Source organism: Limanda limanda, chromosome 8, assembly GCF_963576545.1.
Source record: "Limanda limanda chromosome 8, fLimLim1.1, whole genome shotgun sequence".
In the NCBI taxonomy this organism is placed as follows: domain Eukaryota; kingdom Metazoa; phylum Chordata; class Actinopteri; order Pleuronectiformes; family Pleuronectidae; genus Limanda; species Limanda limanda.
Window position 1 is genome coordinate 1294297 of NC_083643.1, and position 20528 is coordinate 1314824.

The following is a 20528-nucleotide window of genomic DNA, read 5'->3' on the forward strand; positions in this document are numbered from 1 at the left end:
AATATCAGAGTACTCATAAGCATCAGTCCCCTGAATGAGCCAGACTTGTGCCACAACACGTCAGTGAAACTCTTCACTTTTAAAAGCAAACACAAACAATCTGGTATTATTCTTATTGTTCACACAGATAAAGTTGTGTAAGTGTATTTATTCTCACCTGTAAACGGAATCAGCAGCAGTAGCAGATGTAAAGATATTTGAATCCGTTTGATTTCATCCATTCTTCTTCTGTCTCTCCTCTGCTTCTCGGTTCTTAGTAAAAAGTGCAATGTGGCGTTGACTTCCTGTTGATCACTTCCCCTCAGTGAACTGTCTCCTCTGTCGTCATGTGCTAGTTGCATGTAGAGAAAATATCCATCAGCACCGACTTTCCCCCGTCGACCAGAGACTGTGTGAATATGTTACGATGAACTAATGTGCAGCAGGATGCTTTTAGATTCAGACACTTGTCATAATTCACATAAGTGATGCAAACATCAGGAGATTCAATCCAAACTAAAATTTCTAGGACTGCAAAGCAGCACTGGCCGGGCCCGAGCAAATGCATTTTGAAGCGTTGCATGCTTTTTGCCTGAAAAAAATAAATAATGACTGAGGAGATATTGACACATAGAGCTGTTCAGGCTTGGACTCTGATCATGAGACAGAAGTTTGGTGGCGATGGGACAATGCACAGTGAGTTATGACAACATTGTCTCCTTTGGCCAAGGATGAACCTTCGCCGTACCTCAATCTTTACACGGTTTGAGGAAATGTTCCAATTCTGAGAGAGAGAGAGAGATGCACCTTTGCAAGCATAAAGATTCTTTGAATTATGACCACTGTCACTGCAGGAGTGGAGTTGTTTGTGTACGGCTCAGCATCAAAGGATTCATGGTCCATGTATGTCCGCGTTACAGAACATCGTGTTTTAATGTCACGCCACGGTGACACCGTGTGACAAAAAATCGATCTGTTAATAACTTTTAATCTCCGTCTTGTTGTGATGACACTCATCTCAATTTGAAGTTGATCTGATGAAAGCCCTGGTACAAGTACCTCAAAGTAAAAATGTGGAAAATGGCCAAAATGGCCACTAAATGCAAAATAGCAGGCTTCCTGTTGTGTTTTTCCAATTGCACCTAAGACTTTTTGGTTTGTCTGCTCATGATACACCTGTACTGTATATTGATTTTTGATGTCAATGTGAACATGTTCCGGGGGTCTCAGGGGGGCACCGTTGAGCCATTTTGCGACGCCCATTGAAAATTCCTCCAGAATACGTAAATTTTCACCACTTTCTAACTTTCTGCAAATTTTGGTAAAAATTTGAGCAGGTTAAAGCCTCAAAAAGCCAATTCATTTGCCGGAATAATAATAATAAAATAATCATTACAATTTCAATAGGGCCAGACCTGACCTTTAATGTCATAATAATGATACCCTAATGTATTTATAATTAGGAATTTTCAGTGTTATATTAATAATCTTTTATATACTATAGTCAGGTATATTTTCAGAATGTTTTTATTCCCTCTGTCTTATTTTTGAAGCTTATATAAAACCTGCTGATCTTTTTTTATTTTTGCTCCCAATGAGAAAACCAGAACAATAGATAATAATCTGTAATCTGTAATAATCCGTTATCCAGAAACAAAGGATCTTTATTGTGAAAGGTAAACCAGTCTTCCGGTAGCAGCACCCGGAAGTGATTCCTCTTCTTCTTCTTCTCGAGCAGTTTTCCGGTAGAACGGTTTGTTTATTAAAACCGGTTTGAATCTCTTAAAACTTTATTTGTTGTTGTGATCACGTGAGTTGTGATTCATTTAGACACTTCTCCTCCGGTAGTTGACTCCCAGCGGGTCCGGTTCCTCCGGTTCCTCCCGTCCCAACATGGCGGACCCGGACCACATCGCCCGGTTGTGCTACGCTCGCCTGGAGTCGCTTCCCCGCAGAGGGAGGCCCGAGGCCGGCAGGGAGTGGAGCCTGCTGGCCGCGGTGCTCCAGACCGACGCAGGTGCGACTGGGAGCAGGAACATGTGACACAGGGAACGCCTCTAGTATCATTTAATCTATATCTATAAATCACTGAGAACATGAACACAACTATAACCAGTGGTGTATAAAGTACTTGAAAACTATACTTGAGTAAAAGTACAGATATCTTTCTTGAAAGTGACTTCGGTAAAAGTAAAAGTCACCCGTCAGAAAATGACTTGAGTAAAAGTCTTAAAGTAACTCATATTAAATGTACTTAAGTATCAAAAGAATCTGGTGTTGAAATGTACTTAAGTATCAAAAGTAAAAGTACAAGTACCAAAATAAAAAATGCAAAGTGCTTTTTATAGTAGTCCTATACAGACACAAAACAAACCAAAATGTTTCTCCTCAAGATTTATCTCAACTGACTGAAAAATTATAACAACAATATGAATATAATGTATATAATGTATAATTTTACAAATTTTTAACCCTAGATATGAGAGAGAGAGAGAGAGAGAAAAGTAAAAAGTAGTCAGGAAAATAAATACTCAAGTAAAGTACAGATATGTGAAAAATCTACTTAAGTACAGTAACAAAGTATTTCTACTTCGTTACTTCCCACCAATGACTCTAAACTTTGTGTCGCTGATAAAACAGTTTGTGTTTCCATCTCATCTCATCTCTGGAGGATCAGTAAAGATCTGAAGGTCCAAAAAACTGATCTGATCTCAGTCAGTTCAAAGTGCTGCACAAAGATACTAAACACATCATGGAAATATAAGACAAAGACAAATAAAAACTTTTCAAAATAAATAAAACATACACACAGAACAAAAGATGAAATAATCAGCTGCAGACTCACTTCTTTATTGACCTTTTATTAATTTGTTGCACAGCCTTCATATCTTATAAAGGTTTGTGTTGGAACTTCTTCTGAAAACATTCCCCAAAAAAAACATGGCTTCCTCTACTTATATTTATACCTCTACTATATATCATATCATATTATCATACTCTTTGTATATTCTTGTATATACACATATTTATACATGTGTACATATTATTATTATATTTACTATTATTATTATTTATACTGTTTCTGCCATTATTACTATATACTGCTATTATATTGGTATATTTACTATCATATATAAATATGTATTGTGTTATATTATATACTATATATACTGTACTATTTTTATATACTGTCTAACAATAACTTTACCATCATATCATCAGTACTATTACCATCATCTTGCCACTGCACCTTATCTACCTATTTATCTTGTGTTTCTGTTTTTATTCTTTCTACCTCAATATTTTTTATTTTATTCTATTGTATTGTATTTTATTGTATTCAAATATACCGGCTGCTATGACGACTTAATTTCCCTTCGGGGATGAATAAAGTAATCTATCTATCTATCTATCTATCTATCTATCTATCTATCTATCTATCTATCTATCTATCTATCTATCTATCTATCTATCTATCTATCTATCTATCTATCTATCTATCTATCTATCTATCTATCTATCTATCTATCTATCTATCTATCTATCTAAAGTCACCATGACAACACAATACAACAAGAAAGCATTTAAAAATAAAGACTCACACAGAGAATAACAATGAATAAATCGATTAAATGAGAAATAAAAGCGTGAAGGTCACAGTGTGAGGAAAGAGGAATTCTCTCTCTACGTGTACGAGATCAACACAAACCCATGATCCGTTTAGAATATGAAAGATAAAGATCTTTAAAGGTGTAATATGTTATAAATGGCATTTTATTAATCCATATAATATTTATCTTTTCTTTCACAGTTAAGACCGAGGTCGTTTCCCTGGGAACTGGAACCAAATGTATTGGACAGTCACACATGAGTCCTAATGGTGTGTGTGCTATTATCTTTATTACCATTATGTCTCTTTTCTGTCTTTTTCCCCCTTTGAGTTGGTAATAATAGATTTATTCTATTTTAGTTTTTCATCATAACAATCTTTTTATCCCTGCAGGCGACGTCCTGAACGACAGTCATGCAGAAGTCATCGCCAGGAGAGGATGTATCAGGTCTGAGTCTTTATTCAGTTGAATGTGTATAGCAGGTTGATATGGTTTTCTTCATTCTGTTACTTGTGTGTCTGTGTGCGTGTGTGTGTGTGTGTGTGTGTCTGTGTGTAGATACCTCCTCCAGCAGCTGCACTCGGCTGTGAGCGGAGGCAGCAGCTCCGTGTTTTGTCCGTCTGAGGAGCCGGGGAAGTGGAGGCTCCGGCCGGGAGTTTCCTTCCTCTTCTTCACCAGTCACACTCCCTGTGAGTCCAGGTTGCTCCCAGTTCACCGGCCGTCAGTAGATATCAACTATATGAGATACTGTCTTAGGGTTTTTTAGAATTGACATTTGATCCTTTAAATAGAAATTGAATCGTGGGAAATCTATATTAATTTAATTCAGCCCTATAAATGACTTCCAGCATCTTATGTGACACCATCCACAGGATTTAAATCAAGTTATAGTTTATTCTTGTTCATATGAAGAACAAAGCGTGATTCAAGATTCAAGATTTTTTATTGTCAAATGAACAGAGATAACATGAAGTAGTCACTGTCAATGAAATGCTTGGGTCACACACTCTCTTTAAGCAATGCTCAAGTATAAAATAGAATAAAAAAAGAGAATACAAATAGAATAACAATGAAATAGAATATCAAAAATTTAAAATAGAAAATAAAATATATACATCTAAATATATATCCTTACAGGTGAATGTTCAATTTGTGCAGTAGTGCAAATGTTCAAATATGCTTGTTATGGTGCTGGTGCAAATATGCAAATATTCCAGGGTGCTGGTTGGTGGAGTTATTGCAGTTCAGGATTTGACTAGAGAGCTTTATGTCCCTGTGTGTGATCCAGAATCAGTAATCCGTCTTCCTGTCTTCCACCAGGTGGAGACGCTTCCATCATCCCCATGACTGACAGCCCGTCTCAGCCCCGCCCCCCTGGCGCCTCTGAAAAGAGTCGTGAGGGGACGGGAGCAGGAGGAGATTTGAAAAGGAAATCTGAGGATCCAAGTGAAGGGCCACACACCAAGCTGGCTCGTGTGGACAATCAGGAGACGAGGACAGAGGACGGAGGAGACACAAAAACATCTTTCCCCTCAAAGTCATGTCAAAGTGAAGGTTTCTCTCAGACTCAAGCCACAGAAACACCAGAGGAAACCAGAGAAGAAGAGGCCAGTGCTACCAGAGGCCCCTGTGCCAGCACTGGACTAGGTGGGCGGGTCCCTGACGTCCACAGAACGGGGGCCAAGTGTGTCCCCGGGGGGGCAGCGGACCCCCTGCAGCCCGGGTCGGGGTACCACAGCACGGGGGAGCTGCGGGTGAAGCCGGGTCGAGGGGAACCGACTCTCTCCCTGTCCTGTACGGACAAGCTGTCCCGCTGGGCAGTGCTGGGCTTCCAGGGTGCTCTGCTGTCCCATTACCTCCAGGGGGCGCTGTACTTCAGCACGCTGGTGGTGGGGAAGTGCCCGTACAGCAAAGAGGTCATGAACAGAGCTCTGGTGACACGGTGAGGGGAATGGAGGATAGAACCCAGCTGAAATAGACGTTTGGGCCAGAATGATATAAGGGAGTCTTTATATATAAACAGATCATTTACTGTAATAAGCTAATTTAACAACACTGATGTCACACCTGGTGCATCTGGGAAAAGGGAAAGATGAGAGGATTTGTTAGTGGCAGGAAGAGAGAGAGTTATTTATCTTGTTCCTTAATAACTCATTGCCACGGCTTCTTTTCGTAGGGATCAGAGCTCGGAGCAGAACTTGATTCTAGTCCTCCTGTGCTCCTCAGGTGTTCCCATGTGACCGACCTCCCTGCTGGTTTCTCTGTGACTCCACCCGAGCTGCTCCAGTCCGGCCTGGAGTTCCGCTTCAGCCAGGCTCAGACGGAGCGGCAGCACCAGGCCACACAGGGACGCATCTCCCCCTGTGGGGCAGGTAGTGTAACAACAGCCCAGGATCTGTCTCACAGAACCAATACAGCCAGGGTCAAATCTCTGTTTGTAAAGTCAAATTAATAATGTAAAGGAAAAACTTAAATGCAGAATAACAAAGCGTTGTTGTTTATTTCTTTCAGCCATCAGTTGGTGTAATGTGAGTGAACAGCCACTAGATGTCACTGCCAACGGCTACAAGCACGGAGTCACAAAGAAGGTGATGGGCACCGCGAAATCCAGGTGGAGCCAAAACACTAATTTTCCATCAGATCATATAGAAAAGTTCACACATTCCTTAATCAAGTACAGACACTTTTATTAAAAACAACTCAAGTAAAACTATAAGTATTGATTCAACCTCTTTACTCCAGTAAATGTATAAAAGTTCAGGCTCTTAATCGAACTCAGAGAGTAAAAGTAAAAAGTTTCCCTGTGAAGGTCGTCGTCACATTAATGAAGTTCAGAGACTTTTTCACTGAAACCAAGATGACTTCAAATCAAAGGAAACACAATCGACTAGAAAACAGGTTAAAGAAAGAAAAGATTTATGAGCATGAAAAATGTTCCAGAAGGAAAAGTTTAAAATAAGTAAGTCCAGGGATTCAAGATCAACATTCACTTGATTGTGATTCACACAAGAAATGAAATGACTTCAAACCAGCTGACAAATGAATGCTACTGTTTTCTGAGTAGGTGTAAAAACTCTCTAGTATAGAATAGTATATAAATAAAGCACCGTAACAATTAACACAGGTGTGACTTAGTTACTTCCCACCTCTGAGTATTTATAGATTCATATGAGAATTCACAGTTGATGGATTGATGCTCAGTGAATGTCTGTGTCTCCAGGTCTCTTCTGTGTAAACTGGAGCTGTTCCGCTCATTCCTGTCTCTGGTTTCAGCCACGGAGCCGTCAGCACGTCCCACATCCCTCAGGTAACAAGAGGCTCATTCATAACCTCCGCCAGGTCTGAAGCAGGATTCAAACTGGATCTGAACACGAAATACAGCGAAACTACAGAAAAATGAAAATCTCCAGCATCACTTTGTCTGTGAATCTCTGAAAAATACGTGTTTGTGTTTGTGTTCGTGTGTGTGTTTCTGTTTGTGCATGTGTGTGTGTGTGTGTGTGTGTGTGTGTGTGTGATGGCTGAGAACAGTGGTCCCTCTGTTAGTCTGCATTTTGGCAGATGACCTGACACCCCCCCCCTCCCCCCCCACACACATGCCCTAACAACATTTTCCGTGTCGGTTTGTTCACCTTCTACAGAGATTTGTGTCTGAGACATCAAACGTAGAATTCAAGACTCGCTGGTGCTTCCAACTTGTTCTTCTTCATTTCAGTTTCGTTCTCATCTCACTGATGTTTCTGATCAGTTTGGTTTGAATCAGTTAGTCGATGAAAACAGGCTGAGACGTGGTGATTGACAGACAGACTGGTTAGTTTAGTTGGTTCTGAGAAGTCACTGATGCTTTTATTTTGAAGAGGCAGCAGCAGGGCTCACACAGGAGGATGTAGATAAACAGGCGGACGGGAACAGAACCAACAGGCGTCAGGAAGAGATCACGTTTATCACCCTTTGGATTCTGATCTTAGAGTCAGATTCCTTTTCTCTGTGCCTCAGTTGCCTTTTGTTTTAAAAGAAGAGTTTTATTTCTCTTTTCTGACAAAAAACAGCCACAACAGTTTAAACATTTATATATATCTATGTCTGATGGTTGTATAAGCCGAGCTGTAAAGATATTTTTATATGGAACCACTTTTGTGATCCAGTTACACAAGAGGCGACTTCCACTGTCACACACACACACACACTCTGTTGTTTAACATAAAGAGTGTTTGTGTCGTGTCACAGAGTCACTGATGGAATCTGATCTCAGGGCGGGAGGAGCAAGGCCAGTACACCTGGGACATAAAGGGACTAAGTGGTGAAACGCACAGGAAGATGAGTGTACTGATAATATCGAAACCCATTAACCTTGTGATGGGAATCTGGAAATTCAAGAGGCCGGAAACACCAAAGATATCTACGTGTATTTTAATAACACAGAGTCACAGGGATCTCAGAGTGAAGATGGAGAACAGTCAAATACAAGGATCTTCTATAGGAGGACAAGGCTGTTTGCCTGAACCAGTTCAGACTGGTAATAAATGATTTGCAGTCAATAAGTAATGGAAAGGTCAGACAGGTTTCAGGTCATAAACATTTCAGGTCATGGAGTCTTAGACAGGTCTGCAAAAAGTTTCTCTTCAACTATAAAATAGGTTTCAACCACACTTAGCTATTTTCCACTGACTACACTAAGTCATTTTTCCCAATACATTTGATAAATACATAACTAACGACAATTAAGAAAACCAGTTCAGCCATTAGTCAGTCGTCCTGGAACTCTTCTACAATATTCAGTCACTTTTTTACAGTGTGTGTTTACAGTGTGTGGTGCAGAGCGCAGTTAGAAAACATTGTGTTCATCCTCCCTGGTTTATCTGTTTTTGTGTGGTTACTATATAAGTTTGAATGATTTACTGAACTGATGTTACTTTTTCATACATTACACGTTGACTATTTTGTCAATCTAACAATCGACTCAATCTTCAAACCCAAGTTCACAACTTTTCCAAATAAAAGCTCTGTAATTATTCTTAATATAAAGCACTGCAGCATCAAAAGGAACGCTGTGCTTTTACATTGAAGACCACTTGCTAAAGAGGAAGTGATTTATGATCTATGAATCTTATCAGAACCTGTGAAACCTGAGGTTTGACCCAGTTACCGCCCACTGCTGTATCCATGGACGTGGAAGAAGACCTGAGCTGCAGAGCCCTGCTCGTTCAGAGTCGATAAGATAAGCAGATTGTTAGATATGAGTTCCTCAGACAGACGGATGTTTGTGGAGTCAGCAGGTAGATTCAAGAAAGTGCTCAGCAGAAAACAAGCTGATCTGATGAGGCCGAGAAAAACCTGAAACCTATCAGCCACCTTCTAAACAGGAGGAACTTTATCAGTAACACACACTCAGGGTTTTAAACTGCAGGTCCTGGTGAGTCACACACTGACCCGGCACCGGGGCTGAAACACCACAGAACCACATTCTGACTGTAGTGGAAAATTATACTGTTCCTGTAGTGCCTGTAAGGTCAACACAGGTTCACATGTATCTGATCATAAGTTCTTCTGTTTTCATCTGCATCAAGTGACCCGGGTTCATATGAGTCATTGAATGTGTGTTTGTTCCCGAAACTTTCTCTAAAAATCTATTGTTGGAGATCGTGTCTAGACACTGTCTTGTCAAAGTTCCTTTTTCAAATGCTAAATCTTAAGTTTCTTTATGATGTTATTGATGCTGTGATCAGATGATCTGCCTGTCCACGTGTCCTGTTCATGTGTTTGTGTAAAGTCCCTCTGAGTGTTTTGAGGAACTCAGGGTGGCTTCTTAACTGAGAGACTCTTCGCACTCTCAAGCAGACAGCCTTGCTCTCAGTTTGATTTGTGTCCGAGGCCTCGTAATAAAATACAGACTAACAGTTTGTTTGATTCACTCTTTATTCCTGACTACGTAAAATTGCCATAACATGACTCAGTTCCTTTCTGTCTGTGTCCAGGAGCAGCGAGCTGAAGACCTACTGGGACTACAAGCAGGCGTCCAGCTCGTACCAGCAGGCCTGGCAGCAGCTGCTCCTCCAGGCGTTCCCTCTGTGGCCGCGCAGCGACAGGAAGCTGCTCCTCTTCCACTGAGATCCCTCACACTCTGCTGCTCAGGTCCACGGAGCTCTGGCTCAACCTGAATCCTCTTCATCATGTGACTCTTTCAATTAAATGACAAACTGCATCTCCAGAGTGTTGATTTCCTGACAGCTGGCGGGTCGGAGGTCGAGCTGTGGATAAATATTGTTTGGTTTTGTTCGACACCCGGGAAGTCGCTGCTGGGCGCCGCGGTCACGCTGTTCTCAGAGGTCGATGACCGATGTTCTCTGTCCTCGGACGACTGATTTGTTTTCATTGTGTGTTGTGACTGCAGCGGAAAATCAGTTTCCTCTGATTCCAGGTTAGAATCAACTCCTTCCCTCCGACAGACTGAGGATCTGTTGTGTTACAGCTTCAGCTCAGCAGATTGTCGCAGGTTATGATCAGGATGCTTCACATTGTGTATTTAATGCTTTAAAACAGCTGCAGTCTTTACATTTATGGTTTAGAAATACAAGGGTTATGTTTTCATATTGACACAAACACGACTACATCTTATTGAAACTTGTATGTGGTCAAAGAAGAAATCGTTGGTCCAGGATGTTTTTATGATAGATGTTTCAAACCCTAATCCACTGCTTGAAGTTGCTTTAGGTTGGGTTTGTACTGGTTTGAACTGGTTTGAACTTGGTGTGAACTGTGGTTGTCAGGTTCGAGTTAACGTTGATCAGCGCAACAGGAAATGAAACGTGATCGGCAGAAACGTACATCGTGTTAAATGTGTCCTAACAACGATACAAAAGAAAAATGGAACTCTGCTCTATAGCACTACTAGTGGTCAAAACCTGCACATGGTCCCTTTAATTTTGACCAAATGTAAAAAGTAAAAATGTCGGAACATCAAATTCAGACACGTTTCATTTTGTATTGATTTTTATTGGTCAGGTCTTCCAGCTGCCTCACCTTTTTCAAATATCTAAAACTCTGCTACGTTTTCTTCTTATATATATTTAACGATCATACAACACAGATGAAATAAAACAATCCTCCATATCATAGCATTCCATCATCATTATATGACACTTGTACAGAGCATCTTGAGGCAGCCCAGCTCCAGAAGCTTCAGCTGTGGTCAGAACGTCAGCGACAGATTCATCCAGAGAGAGAGAGAGAGAGAGAGAGAGGAAAGGTTCTGGTTCCACCTCTCGAACGCCCGAGCAGCCAAACACCCGAGCAGCACCGCACCTGGAATACTGGGCGTGGCTTTAGGTTTTTATGGGATTCAAACTCTGCACAGGATAAATCTGCCTCCGCTGATTTGATTCACAAACATGTTCAACTTTAAAATTTGCAGCGACAGGGTTGAACGTTGTGTATCTGGTAAAAACCTCAGGATAACCGAGCTCGTGATGTTGTTGTCATGCACCTGTGTGATGTGTGTGTGTGTGTGTGTGTGTGTCACAGCTCAGGAAACACACAGCTGCCCGGTGTTTGTGTGTCCGTGGGGGGTGTAAACAGTTGTTCTGATAACACAGTGAGTCACTGGACCACTGACGTGTTTTCAAGTCATTTTCCTTTAACTCCATCAAGGCAACGACAGAAATCTGCTCGAGGTTAAATACAGAACATGCATCAAATTTAAATAAACTTATAAATAACCCTGTGTTGGGAGTTCTGCAGCAGTTCACTCAGGTGCGTGTTGGCGTCACAGGTCTGAATCCTGAGTGGAACACACGCTCTACACCCGCTGCCTCCTCGCCACTTTACAGCCCCGCCCCCTCATTCGCCACGCCAGCAGCCAGCTCCGCCTCCCTGTCACATGCTTATAGTCGCCCTCGCTGCCAGCCGTGGTGCTGGAGCGGACGTGTTGAGTTAGATTACATATCTAAGTCTTAATACATGACATATAAATACATCCATAATGAGATTAATGACTGATTGAATATATGATCACAGGATTTCTCTCCGTGACGATAAAACTTCACGAAAACCAACTGAAGCAACTTGGTGTCGTGTGTAATGATGCGTGTGCGTGTTTTTTATTTGATGACGTTAATAAAACTTATGAGGAGTGATGTGCTCATTATGTGTGGTGAATATTTTAATTTTATTTCATGGCAGTGTTAAATATATTTCTCTCCTTTAAACAGTTAAACCATTAAGTTGATCTGGGCCTTTCGTAAAAATTACATGTTGTAGAATCATGTTGCAGGTCATCATATTGTGTGTGTGTGTCTGTGTGTGTGTGTCTGTGTGTGTGTGTGTGTTATCAAAACATTTTCCATAAATGCAGATTGTGTACGTGAGTTAATTACGTGAGACTTATAAAGACCTGCGTCTGGCCCTGCTGTGTTTGTCTGTGTGTGTGTGTGTGTGTGTAGGTGTTTGTGTGTGTGTGTGTGTGTGTGTGTGTGTGGGACTGTTGTTCAGTTGGGCATTAACCACGTGTTGTGTGAAAGGCGTTGTGACCGAAGGTGTTCTCTCCGCTGTACGCCACGTACAGGAACCCGTCCTCGTCCTTTTCCTTATCGTAGAGCTGGCCCATCGTCAGACTGCAACACACAACACAACAAGAACCACTGATCAGATAACACACACACACACACACACACACACACACACACACTAGTTCTGCTGCAGCATTGTGACATTTTGTCTCTTGTGAACACTTTATCTTGAGAACGCTTGGAGAGAATCTGAGACTCAGATTAGATTAGATTAGATCTGCTGGTCCCAGTGACCTCAGGGTCATGGGGTCATAACCACGGAGCTGTGACCCTTGACCTTTACGTGTTCGATTTTGATTGTGAGAAACATTTATAAATGCAGCAAACAGAAAACTTTGTCTGCTGCCAAATCCTCTGAGTGTGTTTATTTGTTATAAGTCTGCGCAGCCGGGATCGTGGAGTCGAGCCGCGATATCTAGGTCCCGCCCATACCAGCCCTTAGCCAATCGTGAGCCAGCCTGTAGTGATTCTGACCACGCTGGTTTCACTGGTGAAGGATCAGTGGGACACGAGGCTGTGGGAAGCAGGTCAGACTCATAGGAACCTCGCTGTGGCTCTGCTGTTTCAACAGATAACAGATGATTGTCTGGTGTTCATGGAGAGGGCAGGTGTGGCCGCCTCCTCTTTCACAGGGGGGGGGGGGGGGGGGGGTATCACACTATGGAATCACAGATGAACAGATAAAGACACACACACATGAAGACACACACATGAATGGGACGTTCGCTCTGAGTTGGCCTGGTGGTAGTAGCAGATGTAATCGGATACAATCAGTAAATTGTATCCGCCCCCAAACCTCAAGGATGTGTTCAATTAACACATATTATATTATATCATATTATACTGCATTACATTACATATTGCAATTTGACATTGTTCCCTGTTTTGCATTTTGCATTTCACTTTTTACTTCACTTTTTATATCTTTTATATATTTTTATATAGATATGTTTATGTCTAAACAAATGTTACTTTGCATAAATATTACAAAAAGTGAGTAAATAAGAAGTAAATAGTGAGTAAATATATGTTGTTTTTTATTGTTTTTCTTATGTGTGGTGTATTTATTGTGTTTTTATGTTTCTATGTTCATTGTATGCACCAATAACCAGAGCAAAGTCCAGGTAGGTGTAAACCTACTTGGCAATAAATACTTTCTAATTCTGAAATTAGGTAAAAACACAAACTGAGTTAAACTGAAGCTGATCTTAGTTTCTCGTGGTCGTGGATTCGTCTCAGCTGAGTGTGGGTCCGCAGCCCGGTTGTGTGAAAATTGTGTTGCTCACATTGAGCCACGTTAACTGTGGAACCAACCGGCCTCTCCACGGCTCCACGACCCACCGGGCTGACCTGGGAACAGGAAGGTGGGCGTGGCTCTCACCTGGACTGGGAACAGGAAGGTGGGCGTGGCTCTCACCTGGACTGGGGCACGGTCTTGTCCACGAAGAGGAAGATGGCTTTCTCTGAAGGCAGCTGGATGCGTTTCCTGATGATCCACATGAACTGGGCCACTGTGATGTCAGAGGGCACCAGGTACTTCCTCTTATCGATGTCCACGATCTGAGAGCCGGACACCTTCTCCACGATCACCTGCAGCACACACGTCAACACACGTTAACACACGCCAACACACGTCAACACACGTCAACACACGTTAACACACGTCAACACACCTTAACACACGTTAAGACACGTTAACACACACAGTCCAGAAGAAGCAGTTTCACAGGTTCTTTTCATTTTACTGCTGAAACAGAAGATTTATGTTTTGTCTTTGGACAGACGTCAAAATTCAGTGACATGTTATGTAGTTAGTGTTTGTGTAGCAGCAGCAGGTTGTCGGCTCCGACTCGTTCACAACAACAGAAACATTTGGGAACATCCAGGTGAGGGGCGGAGCCTGTAGAGCAGCAGGAGGCGGGACATGACGTATAAACTCTGCTGTGGACAGATCAGTGTTGTTGTTTCCAGCTCCTCCACACGGCGTCGGCCTCATCACCAGAAGATCTGGAATCTCCTCGTGTTTCCAAGTGGACGTCTTCGTCTTCTACGTGTCCGGCTCCTCTTCTTCATCCTGAGATCTTTGAGTTCTTCAGTTTCACGTCACGTGTTAGAAACCTCGTCCACACGTCCACTCGCTCACTGGGAAGCTTCCACACATCGTCCTGCTGGTTCCTCACATGGACTCTGACATGTTACACACATGTTACCACTAAGCTGCAGAATCATTTGTTATGATGCAGGTCAAACGTCCTTAATGTGGCTCAGGAGTCAGGACACATTCCTGTTCCCGATGATAAAAGGCTGTAGACACGTGTCTCACACCTTCACCCTGAAGGACCTCCTCACGTTACAGTCATTGGATCCATGGCTCAGATTAAAATAAGAATAAGGTTAGAATCAGGTGTTTCAGCTGTCTCTTGTCTCATGTTACACAAAGGGAGGAAGTTGGATTCGTCTTCCACTCTGCAGTCGTCCCTTCAAACAGCTGCAGAGAGGAACACACAGTATCTTTGTGTGTTGGTATTGTCCTGCACACAAAGACTCTGGGTTTGTGTTTCCTCAGGTCAGGCAGTTGAAATGTGACTGTGAGCTGAGGTCAACTTCAACGTGCACTTTAACATCCATGTGTCACATCTGACAGACGCTTCTTTACAACTTTATAAACCCGGCTTGTCATATTTGTTTGTCATATTTTTTGTGTTTTAATTCCTCAAAAGTTTTCTCTTAAGAAGTATTTATGTGTGACATTGTGAAAGAACCTGGATTACAGCAGCATTTACACCCAGGGGGAATGTCTGCATATTAAAAAATGATAAGTTGATTATTACATGTGAAAAGAGCAGATTTCCTTCATCAGTCATTAGAGTTCATTTCCCTCAACAGTCTCTTAAATTCACCTGCTCATAAATATCAGATCCATGAATCATTCTCTGAGGAATCAGTGAAAAGTATCAAAAGCCACAGTTTTGGATTTTTGGAGCCGGATGCTGATACTAATATCAGAGAGGAATAAGTTTACACATATTAAAGACGTTGTTATCGAACCCTCAAGACGAGGAAATGAAACTCAGGCTTGATATTTTACAGTTAAACCATAAATTATTATTATAATAAATATAAAGAGATAGATAAAGAGAACTTTAATTGAGAAAATGATTTACAATTCAAAAGAGAATAATTGCAAATATTTTCTGTTTGAAATTATGTTTTTTAACAGAAACGTAGATACTGATGTGTGTGTGGATCGATGTTTTCAACCCATGAATCCGTCGGCTCTTTACAGCGTCTGATGCTTCTTTCTCCAGAGATAATAAGTTTCCATCTTTCTCCAGAGATAATAAGTTTCCATCTTTCTCCAGAGATAATAAGTTTCCATCTTTCTCCAGAGATAATAAGTTTCCATCTTTCTCCAGAGATAATAAGTTTCAATCTTTCTCCAGAGATAATAAGTTTCCATCTTTCTCCAGAGATAATAAGTTTCCATCTTTCTCCAGAGATAATAAGTTTCCATCTTTCTCCAGAGATAATAAGTTTCCATCTTTCTCCAGAGATAACAAGTTTCCATCTTTCTCCAGAGATAATAAGTTTCCAACTTTCTCCAGAGATAATAAGTTTCCATCTTTCTCCAGAGATAATAAGTTTCCATCTTTCTCCAGAGATAATACGTTTCCATCTTTCTACAGAGATAATAAGTTTCCATCTTTCTACAGAGATAATACGTTTCCATCTTTCTCCAGAGATAATAAGTTTCCATCTTTCTCCAGAGATAATAAGTTTCCATCTTTCTCCAGAGATAATAAGTTTCCATCTTTCTCCAGAGATAATAAGTTTGCATCATTCTCCAGAGATAATAAGTTTCCATCTTTCTCCAGAGATTATAAGTTTCCATCTTTCTCCAGAGATAATAAGTTTCCATCTTTCTCCAGAGATAATAAGTTTCCATCTTTCTCTTGAGATAATAAGTTTCCATCTTTCTCAAGAGATAATAAGTTTCCATCTTTCTCCAGAGATAATAAGTTTCCATCTTTCTCCAGAGATAATAAGTTTCCATCTTTCTCCAGAGAAAATAAGTTTCCATCTTTTTCCAGAGATAATAAGTTTCCATCTTTCTCCAGAGATAATACGTTTCAATCTTTCTCCAGAGATAATAAGTTTCCATCTTTCTCCAGAGATAATACGTTTCCATCTTTCTCCAGAGATAATAAGTTTCCATCTTTCTCCAGAGATAATAAGTTTCCATCTTTCTCCAGAGATTATAAGTTTCCATCTTTCTCCAGAGATAATAAGTTTCCATCTTTCTCCAGAGATAATAAGTTTCCATCTTTCTCTTGAGATAATAAGTTTCCATCTTTCTCAAGAGATAATAAGTTTCCATCTTTCTCCAGAGATAATAAGTTTCCATCTTTCTCCAGAGATAATAAGTTTCCATCTTTCTCCAGAGAAAATAAGTTTCCATCTTTTTCCAGAGATAATAAGTTTCCATCTTTCTCCAGAGATAATACGTTTCAATCTTTCTCCAGAGATAATAAGTTTCCATCTTTCTCCAGAGATAATAAGTTTCCATCTTTCTCCAGAGATAATACGTTTCCATCTTTCTCCACAGATAATAAGTTTCCATCTTTCTCCACAGATAATAAGTTTCCATCTTTCTCCGGAGATAATACGTTTCCATCTTTCTCCAGAGATAATAAGTTTCCATCTTTCTCCAGAGATAATAAGTTTCCATCTTTCTCCAGAGATAATAAGTTTCAATCTTTCTCCAGAGATAATAAGTTTCCATCTTTCTCCAGAGATAATGAGTTTCCATCTTTCTACAGAGATAATAAGTTTCCATCTTTCTCCAGAGACATTGAGTTTCCATCTTTCTACAGAGATGATAAGTTTCCATCTTTCTCCAGAGATAATAAGTTTCCATCTTTCTCCAGAGATAATAAGTTTCCATCTTTCTCCAGAGATAATAAGTTTCCATCTTTCTCCAGAGATAATAAGTTTCCAATTTTCTCCAGAGATAATAAGTTTCCATCTTTCTCCAGAGATAATAAGTTTCCATCTTTCTCCAGAGATAATAAGTTTCCATCTTTCTCCAGAGATAATAAGTTTCCATCTTTCTCCAGAGATGATAAGTTTCCATCTTCTCCAGAGATAATAAGTTTCCATCTTTCTCCAGAGATAATAAGTTTCCATCTTTCTCCAGCGGCTGGAGGCGGAGCTGGAGTGTTGCTCCACAGGAAGAAGGTTCTAACCTCCGGGCCTTGCTGTGCAGTTTCCATGAGGAGTCACTTCCTGGTTGGACTGGGACTGAGGACAGGCTCTGAATGTCAGAGACTGATGAGATGTCCAACGCTGCTGGGACTGGCTCAACTGTCAGTCAAGACTCACCCTGTCACTCTCTGCTTAGCTTTACTACACTTCCTGTCACTCACTACACACACACACACACACACACAGACACTCGCACACACACACACACACACACACTCACTACACACACACACACACACACACACACTCACTACACACACACACACACACAAACACACACACTCTCTCACCGGTACTCTGTCTGGATATTTGCTGCGTATTTTGGCCGACTCCACACATCGGTGCTCTGAAGGAGAGACAGAAACAGACAGGAAGTCAGAGATTACAGGGATCACCTCTTCACCTCCTCATCTCCTCTCCTCCTCTCCTCCTCACCTACTCTCCTCCTCTCCTCCTCATCTCCTCACCTCCTCATCTCCTCACCTCCTCTCCTCCTCATCTCACCTACTCTCCTCCTCTCCTCCTCACCTCCTCACCTACTCTCCTCCCCCTCTCCTCCTCTCCTCCTCATCTCCTCACCTCCTCACCTCCTCATCTCCTCACCTCCTCTCCTCCTCTCCTCCTCACCTCCTCACCTACTCTCCTCCTCATCTCCTCACCTCTTCAACCTACTCTCCTTCTCACCTCCTCATCTCCTCATCTCTTCACCTCCTCATCTCTTCACCTCCTCACCTACTCATCTCCTCTCCTCCTCACCTACTCTCCTCCTCACCTACTCTCCTCCCCCTCTCCTCATCTTCTCTCCTCCTCATCTTCTCACCTCCTCCTCTCCTCCTCTCCTCCTCACCTACTCTCCTCCTCTCCTCCTCTCCTCCTCATCTCCTCACCTCCTCATCTCCTCACCTCCTCTCCTCCTCATCTCCTCACCTACTCTCCTCCTCTCCTCCTCACCTCCAAACCTACTCTCCTCCCCCTCTCCTCCTCATCTCCTCACCTCCTCATCTCCTCATCTCCTCATCTCCTCACCTCCTCACCTACTCTCCTACCCCTCTCCTCATCTTCTCTCCTCCTCATCTCCTCACCTCCTCTCCTCCTCATCTCCTCATCTCCTCACCTCCTCATCTCCTCACCTCCTCTCCTCCTCATCTCCTCTCCTACTCTCCTCCTCTCCTCCTCTCCTCCTCATCTCCTCACCTCCTCTCCTCCTCTCCTCCTCTCCTCCTCTCCTCCTCACCTCCTCACCTACTCTACTCCTCTCCTCCTCTCCTCCTCCTCCTCACCTCCACCTCCTCTCCTCCTCTCCTCCTCACCTCCAGATAAAAGACCCACACTCAGAAACACCTCTCTTTCTGTCTTCCTTCTTTCTTTACAACACTTGATTTGATCTGAATCTGAAGAGATGATGAAACTTTACAGAACTCGTCTGCTTGGCTGTGAGAACATGAGCAGAGAACTTTACCCTGAACTCAAATCTGGAATCAGATCAATTAATTAGTTATATATATTAATAATAATTATTAGTAGTAGATGTGTTACAAGCTCTAAAAGTGATGTGAGGAAAATCCTTCTGCATCAAGTTCACACTGACGACTGAGGAGGAGGAGGAGGAGGAGAGGAGAGGAGGTGAGCAGGAGAAGAGGCAAGACACACAATGTACACAGGAGGAGGAGGAGAGGAGGAGGAGAGGACGGGAGAGAAGGAGAGGAGGGGAGGAGAGGAGGAGAGGAGAGGAGGAGAGGAGAAGTAGGAGGATTGGAGGAATAGAGGATGAGGAGAGGAGGTGGATGAGGAGGAAGGAGGAGCAGAGAGGGATGACGAGGAAGCAGGAGGAGGATGAGGAGGAGAAAAGGGAGAGAGGAAGAAGAGGAGGATGAGGAGAGGAGGGGAAGAGGGGAGGAGGGTGTAAGGGGAGAGGAGAAGTCGGAAGATTAGAGGAGGAGAAAAGGGAGAGAGGAATAGGAGGATGAGGAGGAAGGTGGAGGAGAGGAGGAGAACAAGGAGAGAGAAAGAAGAGGAGGAGGGCGAGGGGGGAGGAGGAGGAAAGGAGGAGAACAGGGAGACAGGAAGAAGAGGAGGATGAGGAGGAGGGAGGAGGAGAAGAGGGAGACAGGAAGAAGAGGAGGAGGGAGGAGGAGGAGAGGAGGGAGACAGGAAGAAGAGGAGGAGGACGAGGAGGGAGGAGGAGGAGAAGAGGGAGACAGGAAGAAGAGGAGGATGAGTAGGAGGGAGGAGGATGAGGAGGAGAACAGGGAGACAGGAAGGAGGAGGAGGAGGAAGGAGGAGGAGGAGCGAGGAGGAGGAGGAGGAGGAAGGAGCATGACAGGACAACATCCTGTGTTTCATAACGAAGCTGGTTACCGAGGGAGTGATCCTCTTTGAACATCCATTTCATGTCTGCTGCGTGAGGAGGAGGAGGAGGAGGATCTGCGGGGGGAGGCCGGAGACCTGCGGGAACAGTCGGTTTCTAACGTCCCGGAGAAGAGCGACCACAACAAAACGTCACGCATCAGCTGTGCGTCCGGCCGGACGTGACGTCACTGCCCGCCCGAGGCGTGGTGCCGAGCTGCGTTCACTTGCTTCCGAAAATTATCTGCCAGAATTTATATTGGAGGAATCCTATGAAGCTGAATCATGAATAACATGGATCATAAGATAGTTATTAATAATTATATATCCAGATATGACGTTATTATTATACAAATTATCTCATTATTACAGCGATATTCTTCGAATGTAATATAATATAGTTTTACCATCACCAATATTATGTACATTTACACTATAATTCATTAAAAATAAACACAACAACCATCGTCACGAGGGGGCGTTTGAGGGACTTTGTTTTTTGTGAACTCCTCACATTTGGTGAACTTCAGCAGCATCGACATAACATTGACAAAATGGTTGATAATTCATAATTTCTGGAGTTTATATCTAAATAAAACACAAATACACTTTGTTTTCATCTGCGTTGAGTCTCTTGAAGTGGAGTTTGTCCCCGATGAGCAGTCTGAAAACGAGGGTCCCTGAACGCAGCACGCCCGCCTCTCCATGGTAACCGAGAGACGCTGAACACATCTCAAAATGGCGGCGCTTGGTGCTAGGAGGC

At 42.4% G+C, this 20528-nt stretch overlaps 2 protein-coding genes across 3 annotated transcripts; one reads left to right on the plus strand and one right to left on the minus strand.

Annotated features, from left to right (window-relative positions):
• Positions 1–1701: 1701 nt before the first annotated feature.
• On the plus strand, positions 1702–9964 carry adat1 (adenosine deaminase tRNA specific 1). 2 transcript variants are annotated; one of them, XM_061077330.1, is made up of 10 exons: positions 1702–1732; positions 1828–1996; positions 3791–3859; positions 3983–4037; positions 4149–4279; positions 4911–5532; positions 5817–5962; positions 6102–6201; positions 6811–6897; positions 9566–9964. In XM_061077330.1, exons 2-10 carry the CDS (start codon positions 1873–1875, stop codon positions 9696–9698), a joined length of 1467 nt encoding a protein of 488 aa, XP_060933313.1. In that variant the 5' UTR covers positions 1702–1732; positions 1828–1872; the 3' UTR covers positions 9699–9964. The 2 variants fall into 2 exon arrangements, with proteins under 2 accessions (XP_060933313.1, XP_060933314.1); XM_061077331.1 differs by lacking the exon at positions 9566–9964 and having other exon boundaries at positions 1717–1996; positions 6102–6178; positions 6811–6891.
• A 2083-nt stretch (positions 9965–12047) lies between these two features.
• Positions 12048–19911, minus strand: gabarapl2 (GABA(A) receptor-associated protein like 2). The gene is made up of 4 exons (XM_061077356.1): positions 19778–19911; positions 17710–17765; positions 13572–13744; positions 12048–12199 (listed from the first exon to the last, which is right to left on the minus strand). The coding sequence occupies exons 1-4, from the start codon at positions 19809–19811 to the stop codon at positions 12085–12087; spliced, it is 378 nt and encodes a 125-aa protein (XP_060933339.1). The 5' UTR covers positions 19812–19911; the 3' UTR covers positions 12048–12084.
• Positions 19912–20528: the final 617 nt, after the last annotated feature.